Genomic DNA, 9689 nt, shown 5'->3' on the forward strand with positions numbered 1-9689 from the left:
CTAAATGCCTTTAAACACAGGTGCATGAGTCTGACAATCCTAGCCTTCAGCTTTATTTTTATGTCCTAACCCATCAGTTAGAAAATGACAGTACCAGAAGGTTGGACAAAGAATTCTCTTCACCAGGGTCTGTGACAAGCAGAAGGAAAATGTAGATGCTTGAGCACAGGGTTGATCTGGGTAAGTGGGGATATTTGGTTAGTCTGCCTCAAAAACACCCTGTTGAATAAATCAGACTGATCACAGAAAAAGCACTAATAAAACAAGCAGTAGCTGATAAGTCCCCATTGGTTATGATGCCCTGCTCTTAAAACCACACTAAGCAGAATCTGAGTAAGAAACAGCTTAATGTACTCCATCCCATGCTTGTAGGGACATATTACAAGGGCTTGTAGCAAGAGGACACGGGGGAATGGATTAAAACTGGAAGAGGGGAGATTTAGGTGAGACATGAGGAGGAAATTCTTTGCTGTGAGGGTGGTGAGACCCTGGCCCAGGTTGCCCAGAGAAGCTGTGGCTGCCCCATCCCTGGCAGTGTTGAAGGGCAGGTTGGATGGGGCTTGGAGCAACCTGGGCTGGTGGGAGGTGTCCCTGCCCATGCAGGGGGTTTGGAACTTTAAAGTCCCTTCCAACCCAAACCATTCTATGATTCTAAGTATGTAAAGTTTTCAGACCAGCACAGTTGTATGCAATGATCTAGAGCTGCACTAACACATACATGCAAAATCCCTCTTGATTTTAAAATAACAAGCAAGAGACCAAAGAGCAACATGTGCCTGCACTGAACTCTGTTTTGGCAACTTGATCCCTTACTGCTGAATGAAGCTCTTCTTCTGGTGGCTGAAATTTGAAAAAGACACATCCTAAGGTGTAATTTGCCAGTGAGAAGCTGGCTCCACACTGATCCCCCACTGAGGGGCTGAAACACACCCCTTGGCAACTCTTCCAAGGTAGAAACATTTAACTGCCTAAGGTTTACTGATGCAGTCCCCACATTTCTCTCTGAAGAAGCACCTCCTGGTCTTGAGTCAACACATTTTGTTCAGTTGAAACATGAAGACCCATCTGGTTACTGCATGAAAGTAAATCTCCAGGTAATTAGACTCTAAACCAGCAGAGAACTGTCTTGCTAAGCAGAAGGTAATATGAGCTTGGTAATAGTACATCTGCATGGTACACAAAGGCAAAGTTTGAGGAGTGCATTTAAAAAAACATCAAGTGACAGTTCATAACAGTTTTTAGCAAAGCAGGAAAACTTACAATTTGTAGCTGCTGAACAATTTCTTCTCTGTATGCCAGCTCCCTCTTCATCTGATCTTGAAAATTATCTGTAAGAGGGGGGAAAAAATAGTAAGACACAGTAATTAAAGCAGAGACCACACAGAAGAATTAATAGAAATCAAATTAAATCAAACCCCACCACTACTGAGGAACTGAACTTGTCTAGTAGGAGACACTGTAGACAACAGAAAAACTGTGGAAAAATCAGCTTCAGCTACTTCCCCAAATAGCAAATGTAGGCTGCTAAGTTTCTGCCACTAGCATTCATTCTCACACGTATTTTCTCAACAGGCCAAACTCTGCAGTCATTAGTCAAACTTTTATCAACACTGAAAAGAACAAAAACTGCTCTTATGTGCTTTGGCATAAATCTGTTGACATGGAAAGGGTTGTCCAATCTGTGAGAACATTCAAGGATGTAGGGTTTGATTTGTAGTTTCTAACATTGTGCTGACAGCGTTGAACACAACTCAGACTAAAGCTCCATGTGAAAGCCAGAAGGGAAACAGTCTTTGAAAGATTCCAGATGGCTGGATTACAGCACAGGGCAGCCTTCCTGTTCCAGTAGCTCTTCCTTCCCTTATTTTCCTCCTCAACAACCATTTCAGTTAAAACTTTGTTTGGCAGAAGATAAACTGCTGGTCTGTGGGCCATAACGTTACTGTTGGAGGGTGGGAAAAAAGACGGGAAAATATAAACAAAACTTGCAAATAGACTGCAAGATGGGAACTGGGTGCACTGATAGACTATTGAGGGTGGTGAAGCACTGGAACAGGTTGCCCAGGGAGGTGGTGGAAGGCCCATCCCTTGAAACAGTCAAGGCTTGATGAGGCTCTGAGCAACCTGATCTAGTTAAAAAGGTCCTAAGCACTGCAGGGAGGCTGGACTAGATGGCCTTTAAAGGTCCCTTCCAACCCCACACATTCCATGATTCTAAGTGGAAGAGGAAAGAAAGCTCACTGCAACCAACTTCTTTTTGATCTGGGTAACTGAGGCTTGTCCTGGACCATGGGAACAGCAAGGTGAATGCCAACAGCAAACAGCATGGAGCACCTCAACACCCAGGGCTTGGAGAAGGGGACTAACAGGCCAAAGTGTCTCAAATGGTTTATTTACAACTAACCAATTAGGAGAGTTAAATAGTCATGCTGGTTGCTGGGACACTAGACTCAGGAAGCCTGGGTTCAATACCTGCTCTACTGGACTCCAAGTCTGTGGCTCTCCATGTCTCCTTTCATCACCACTAAAGCAGCAATAACAGCACTACTTCATCTGCCAAGTGCATTGGGAGGATTCCTAGATGAAATGACTGTGGGATATTTGAATAGCACAGGAATGGGAGTCACAGAAACACCTAAATTGCCATGGAAAGATTTGAGTCCAGGTAAGAACAAGCAGCTCCTACCAAGACTCTGGGTGCTGGGAGCTCCCTCACTCCCAAACCAGCTTTGCCATAACTTCTCAACCCCAAAAGCAGGAGCAGTAAAAGGGGGCAGAGTTCTGTCCTCCTCTTCTTCACAAACATTTTGCCCTCTTTGAATGACTAGCTACTTGTTGTTTCAAAGGCAAGGAGGCACTTTAGGACAAGAAGAAAACAGCAATGAAACAAAGAAAGAGTGAGAAAACATGTCAGGCTGAAAGCATCAGGATCCAGCACAGCCACACAGAAAAGCACATGATAACATCCTCTTAAAGCTCTTCAGTTTTCAAGTAAATGCCCACAGAATTTGTCAGCCCATTCCCTCTACTGCAACTTGACCAGAAAAAGAAGCAGGTTTGCAATTCTTCTCTTCTTAGCCCCAAAAAAGCTGGGCAGTAGAAAAAGGTGACCACCTCTTGTTCAACCCAAACCCTATGATTCTATGATCCTGTCCTGGTGACTGAAGGCTGATAAATCTGTGCCAGCTACTACTGAGGTCCTCCAGTTTCACTCTGAGGAGGTTATATGGAGACCTTTTCCTTCTCAACACTTTCCTCTTGACTGCCTCTTCCCAGGCTCATCACGTCTCAGAACAAATAGCTCAGAAATCTTGCTCAGTCCTGCACTGCAAATGCCCAAGCTCACAGTGGAAATGGAGTGTTAAGGGTAAGGACAGTGATTTTTCCAAGCAGCACTTATCCGAGTCTGACTGCTCACAGACAAAGCCAGGAGCAACACCCAAGAGAAAATACATGAATATTTAAATAGTTTCCTTAAAACAAAATTAAATACTTTTAACTATCAAGACTACATCTCTTGCCTTCTTACTACCATGTTGAAGTTCATCACTACCTGATGAAGTTCAACAAGGGGGAGTGTAGAGTTCTGCATCTGGGGAAGAGAAACACCATGCACCAGTACAGGTTGGGGGCTGAGCTGCTGGAGAGCAGTGTAGGTGAAAGAGACCTGGGGGTCCTGGTAGACAGGAGGATGACCATGAGCCAGCAATGTGCCCTTGTGGCCAAGAAGGCCAATGGCATCCTGGGGTGCATTAGAAAGGGAGTGGTTAGTAGGTCAAGAGAAGTTCTCCTTCCCCTCTATTCTGCATTGGTGAGGCCACATCTGGAGTATTGTGTCCAGTTCTGGGCCCCTCAGTTCCAGAAGGACAGGGAACTGCTTGAAAGAGTCCAGGGCAGAGCCACAAAGATGATTTAGGGAGTGGAACATCTCCCTGATGAGGAAAGGCTGAGGGAGCTGGGTCTCTTGAGCTTGGAGAAAAGGAGACTGAGGGGTGACCTCATCAATGTTTACAAATATGTAAGGGGTGAGTGTCAGGGAGATGGAGTTAGGCTTTTCTCAGTGATGACCAGTGATAGGACAAGGGGTAATGAATGCAAATTGGAGCATAGGAGGTTCAAGGTGAATATCCGAAAAAAATGTTTTACTGTGAGAGTGACAGAGCCCTGGGACAGGCTGCCCAGGGAGGTTGTGGAGTCTCCTTCACTGGAGACATTCAAAACCCACCAGGACACATTCCTGTGTGATGTGCTCTAGGTGACCCTGCTCTGGCAGGGGGGTTGGACTAGATGATCTTTCGAGGTCCCTTCCAACCCCTAAGATTCTATGATTCTATGAACCACATTCAGCCCAACCACATTCCCCGGTGACCTTCCACAGCAAGTAAGTAGCGCGTCCACGTGTCGGTGAAGTTGGGACACTGTATGTATGAAAGGTGTAGCTCACACAACTGACAGAGTGAATAAACCACTACTAGTTTTCAAACTGAACATTCCAACTTGAAAGGTCCAACTTGCACTTGGTTGGTTGTGCTGCTGAACTCCCCAGGCAGGAAATTGAAACACTACTTGTCTGTTTTGATCTACAGACAACAAGTGCCAACCTTAGGATGGAATGTATGTCTCAGAATTCAGCATGAATTAAATGTTCTTAATTAAAAAATCATCCCTCCTACTGACAAAGCTCAAGAACGTGATCCTGGAAAACAAACAAAAGAGCAGGCACCACCCAAACAAATCAACTTTGATAAACATCCAAGGAAGCTTCTTATCACTGGTTGCTTTTTGTTTGCTTTCCTCTTGTGGCTAAGTCTGCACACCTTCAAGTGATGAGGATCCCATTAAACACTTGTGTTTCACAGACTCAACCCTCAACCCTTCCCCCAGCTGGCATCATCAAGAAGAAATTCCTCACTGTGAGGGTGCTGAGACACAGGCAACAGAGAAGCTGCGGATGCCCCATCCCTGGAAGTGTTGAAGGCCAGGTTGGATGGGGCTGCTCTTCAGTGCCATGTGGGAATGTTCCCAGCCACGGTTAATTTACTGGTATAGGACAAGCCCATATTGATCCTGTCCTTAATGTCATGTTTGAGTGGAAAAAGACATGGGCGAGGAGTTTTGTTAACACCTTTAAGAACCTGCATGATTCACCAAATCCTACTTCTACAGCTGTTAGAGAAACAAAAGGTAATGGCTCTATAAAATATTTTAGTTTTAACCTTTCTTTCCTCAGAGTCTCCTGAGAATGGCAAGAGCCACAGCACAGCCTGCGCTCTGAGCTGTGATTTGAATTTTCCTGCATGTTTGAATGGACAATTAATAGTTACAAAACCCTCAAAATTAACAGGCCTTTTTATTTTCCTCCCAGAGTTGGGTTTCCGTGAACTGCCCACATCTCCAAGCTCAGCTCTGTCCAGACATGGTGCTGCTTCTCCAGGACTTCAGACTTGCCTCACTTGCTTCTGAGATACTTTAGCACAGTTATTTCTGGTGGAGAAGAAGTGCACCAAGCAAAACCACGAAGGTATGTGTTCCTGTGTCTTTTGTCTTCTGTGAGGGATGAAAGTTCAGATTTCTTCAACTGAACCCAAAACAACGGATGTGGTGCGGGACAGAAAGGATGGGCCACAAGCCATCCTGTGCCCCTGGCAGTCACTACCCTAACTTGGGGCTCATGGACGCTCCTTGGCTCTGGGCAGTGACACTGCCTGGACAGGTGGGTCACGGGGGTATCAGAGGCGGCGAGTGCAGCGGGTGGGCCCTTCCCTCCTCCCTGAGGCCCTTTTGGACACTTTCTGCGTGGGACACCCCCTGCTGCGGACACTGGTGCTGGGACCTGCCTGCCCTGCCTGCCCCGGGTCCAGCCTGGGCCTCAGCGCTGAGCGTGCAGGTTCCTGAGCCCTGGGGTCGGGGCCGGAGCCCCCTCCCCGTGTTGCTGCCGGTTGAGGGGAAACCAGCGGCCGCTGCACCCGCTGGCTGGCGAGACGGAGGGTAACATCACCTCACACACGCACACACATTCCTTTCCTCATACTCGCACACACAGCGCGACCTCTTAGGGAGGACTGACGTCGGGCTTCCTTCCCTCCTCTGGTCCTTAGCCCTCTTCCTTAAAAGCACAGGACCTTTTGCATTGCCTCCCTAAAGGACACCTTCTCACTATATACATATTTATATCCCTGGTAGCCATTCACATTTACATTGTCTCTAAGCATCATCCCTCAGTTGGTGTTAACCCTTAATAAACCAATTCATTTGTGGAGCAAACCTCGGTTTTAGAGGCAATTTCTGAGCGTGGTGGGGGGTGCATTCTAACTACCACCCTGAAATACGGTCCCGCGGTGGCCGTTCCTCCGTGAGAGGCGAGTGCCACGTGTGACCCTTGGTCTTATACAAGAAACCCTTCCACGTTGGGAGGGGCAGTCGCAAGAGCATCCTGACAGCTGGTAGCCCCCCAGTACCAGCTTGCGACACTGCTGTTTTCTAAATTAGCACATTTCAAGCAGGTACAAGAAGCCACTGAGAGGTGTGCAGCAAAGGAGTGCTGAATGAGCTTACAAATAACATCAATTCTCATTTAACAGTAATTTCCACGAGGAGAACATGGAAACCAAAACCCATTTACCACTTCATAGCCCTGCTGTGGGTGGTGGCTTGATCCTATTAATGTGTAACACCCCAAACATGCTCGGGTCCAAAACCCAAAAGAAGGTGACTTTGAAGTGAACTCCAGATCACCTGACAGGAGCATTGCCTAGAGAGACAGAGCATTACCTTCCACATCTCACATGTTGCCTCCCTGCTGAAACAGGGATCATTTCTCTACTTTTTAAAAAAGGTTGAGAAGACATTTTATAAGGGTGTGTAGTGATAGGAAAATGGGTAATGGTTTTAAGCTGGAAGAGCTGAGATTTAGGTGAGACAGTAGGAAGAAATTCTTCACTATGAGGGTGGCAAGACTCTGGAACAGGTTGCCCAGGGAGGTTGTGGAAGCCCCATCCCTGGAAGTGCTGAAGGGCAGGTTGGATGGGGCTTGGAGCAACCTGGTCTAGTGGGAGGTGTTCCTGCCCATGCGGGGGGGGTTGGGTCTAGATGATCCTGAATGTCCCTTCGAACCCAAACCAGTATGATTCTATGATTCTTTTGCTAGAACACATACTGCTCTGGAGCACAAATCACACTTATATTGGATTTTACACTTGTTTTACAAATACTCTTTTTCCTGTTTTATTATATACATAGGAGGGGGTTTTTTTGGCAAATCTAAATCTGTAAATAGTTTTTACGGTCACTTGTTTATAGCACATTATCCCTTTTCTATTTTAATCCTGAAGAAAATTGACCACTACTTTGTGGTACATGGAAACCACATCTTTTTCAAAGCCAGCACACACAGTTGCCACTTCCTTGGTCAGCCATACATGTTCTTTTCTTTTATTTGAATTGTATTTCATGGGGTTTAATTGCAGGGTTTATTTACACAGCAACAACAGAGCATTCATTTGACTGTAGAAGAACAAAAGTATAAATGAGTGACCTGACTGGCAAAACTCCAAGATGCCATTTTGCCAATACCACACATCAGGGTTTTGATATCCACAAATGATTTGAAAATTACTTCACTCCCAAACCCAAGGAATGACTGAATTTCTACTGAAGGTTGAGGTTATCCTCCTTTCATTAATATTTGTGTCACCTCGGGCAGCTCTTCTCCTTTATTTATGAAGCTGTCTACATCTGTCAATACTTGGGCTGAAGATGGAGTCATTCCCAGAATTCTCACACTTCCTTGCTTCCCTGAACTTCCCTACCTGATGCTACAGAAAGGGGAAAAAACTGTATTTTCTTTAAATAATAGGAAAATGCTGTGTGTGTTTACACCTTTTCCTGCAGTCCAGGAAGGTGTAACATTCCTCAGCTTGCCATAGTGGGTGTTGTTTGACTGACTTACCTCAGGGGTAATACTGGGTTTTGTCCCTGGAATTTCTATGAAGGAACTTGGGGGAATTAACAAAATAGAGGGTTTCTGAAGTCTTCAAGAAACTATGATACTTGAGGCCTACAAGAAAGCTGGGGAGGGACTGTTTACAAGAGTTGATTTTGATGAGACATTAGAAGTTCTTTGCTCTGAGGGTGGTGAAGCACTGGAACAGGTTGCCCAGAGAGGTGATGGAGGCCCCATCCCTGAGGACATTCAAGATCAGGCTTGATAGGACTCTGAGCAACCTGATCTAGTTGCAAATGTCCCTGGCCACTGCAGGGGGGTTGGACTACATGGCCTGGAAAGGTCCCTTCCAACCCAAAGCATTCTGTGATTCTGAACCAGAACAAGAACATTTTGCATTGAGTTCTGGTCAAACATTTCAGCCACACAGGGGTTGAGAGAAGTCAGAAACTGGCAGAAGAGCCTGACAATTAATCTGGGAAGGTTTTAACATGTCTATCTTGTGTTACTGTGAGTCAAGTAAGTCCACAATGCTCCATCCACATATAGATTCACAGGAAAACCAGGACAAAATTTGAATTTTAAAAAGTAAAAGTTTAAAAAAACCTCTCATCATCAATATTAGGAAAATATTGGATGGAGATGTTGTCAAGACCTCTTTGGGACTTGGTGAAGAAGGAAAAGGTGAGTGCAAACATGCCTTTTTCCTTTAGGTTGCCCTTAATACTGGAGTGGAGGCACCGTGTGGGCAAGCAGCTGCAGAGCTGTGACAGGGATGGGGTGACCTGCATGACAGAACTGATCTCTGCTTGGTGCTGTGCCACAGATGGGCAGAGAGCACTGGAGAGGCCCTGATGCCTCCAGCTCTGTAACACCACATGCATTGCATGCTGCAGAGCCCTCACTGTGTCTTCTAGTTTGTCCTGAGGTACATGGGATTTATCCTGGAAACATGCTTCCCTCTGTTGTTGCCTGTGTAATTCCAAAGGCCTCAATCAGTAAGTCTCGTCCCATCCCCCTGTGAATGCAGTTCAACTTTCTGGCAGCTTTAAGAAACCCTAATTACCTGTTTGGTTTTATTTTAGCACCTTCCAGTGCCTGAAAGGGCTTCAGGAAAGCTGGGGAGGAACTTTTCACAAGGGCATGGAATAATAGGACATGGGGGAACGGATTCAAACTGGAAAAGGGGAGATTTAGGTGAGACATTAGAAGGAAATTCTTCGCTGTGAGGGTGGTGAGACCCTGGCCCAGGTTGCCCAGAGAAGCTGTGGCTGCCCCATCCCTGACAGTGTTGAAGGGCAGGTTGGATGGGGCTTGGAGCAACCTGGGCTGGTGGGAGGTGTCCCTGCCCATGCAGGGGGGTTGGATCTAGATTATCTTTAAAGTCCCTTCCCACCCAAACCAGTCTATGAGTCTATGACTTTACACATGCCCTTCCATCACCCCTGGGTAGAACCCTGCTCACCAGCTGTGGTGAAAGGGCCATCTCAAATATTCCATCTCAAGAGGAAAAATTCAAACAGGTCCTTCTAATCCTGAAACACAGGCCAAATCAATTGTCCATCACCAACCAGAACCACCTAAAGATGACTAGGAAGCACCCTGTCTTCAAAAGCTTCAAAGAAGCTGTTTAAGACACCAACATTTCTGTACCCCAAGAAGCCCCAGACATGCTTCTGTCTACTCACTGCATTCAATGTTATCAAATCCAGTAGAATACAGAAAAATAGACATCCAACTTCAGATT

At 46.0% G+C, this 9689-nt stretch overlaps 1 protein-coding gene across 1 annotated transcript in view; it reads right to left on the reverse strand.

Moving 5' to 3' along the window:
* Positions 1–1260: 1260 nt before the first annotated feature.
* Positions 1261–9689, reverse strand: part of SKOR1 (SKI family transcriptional corepressor 1) — a gene marked incomplete at its 3' end in the record, with an annotated part of 19370 nt that continues 10941 nt past the window's right edge. Inside the window, exon 7 of the mRNA XM_009995315.1 lies at positions 1261–1328. Within this exon, the coding sequence (XP_009993617.1) occupies positions 1261–1328 (68 nt within the window). The remainder of the gene's footprint in view (positions 1329–9689) is intronic.

Source organism: Chaetura pelagica, unplaced genomic scaffold (genome assembly GCF_000747805.2).
Source record: "Chaetura pelagica isolate M959 unplaced genomic scaffold, ChaPel_1.0 scaffold453, whole genome shotgun sequence".
Lineage (NCBI taxonomy): Eukaryota > Metazoa > Chordata > Aves > Apodiformes > Apodidae > Chaetura > Chaetura pelagica.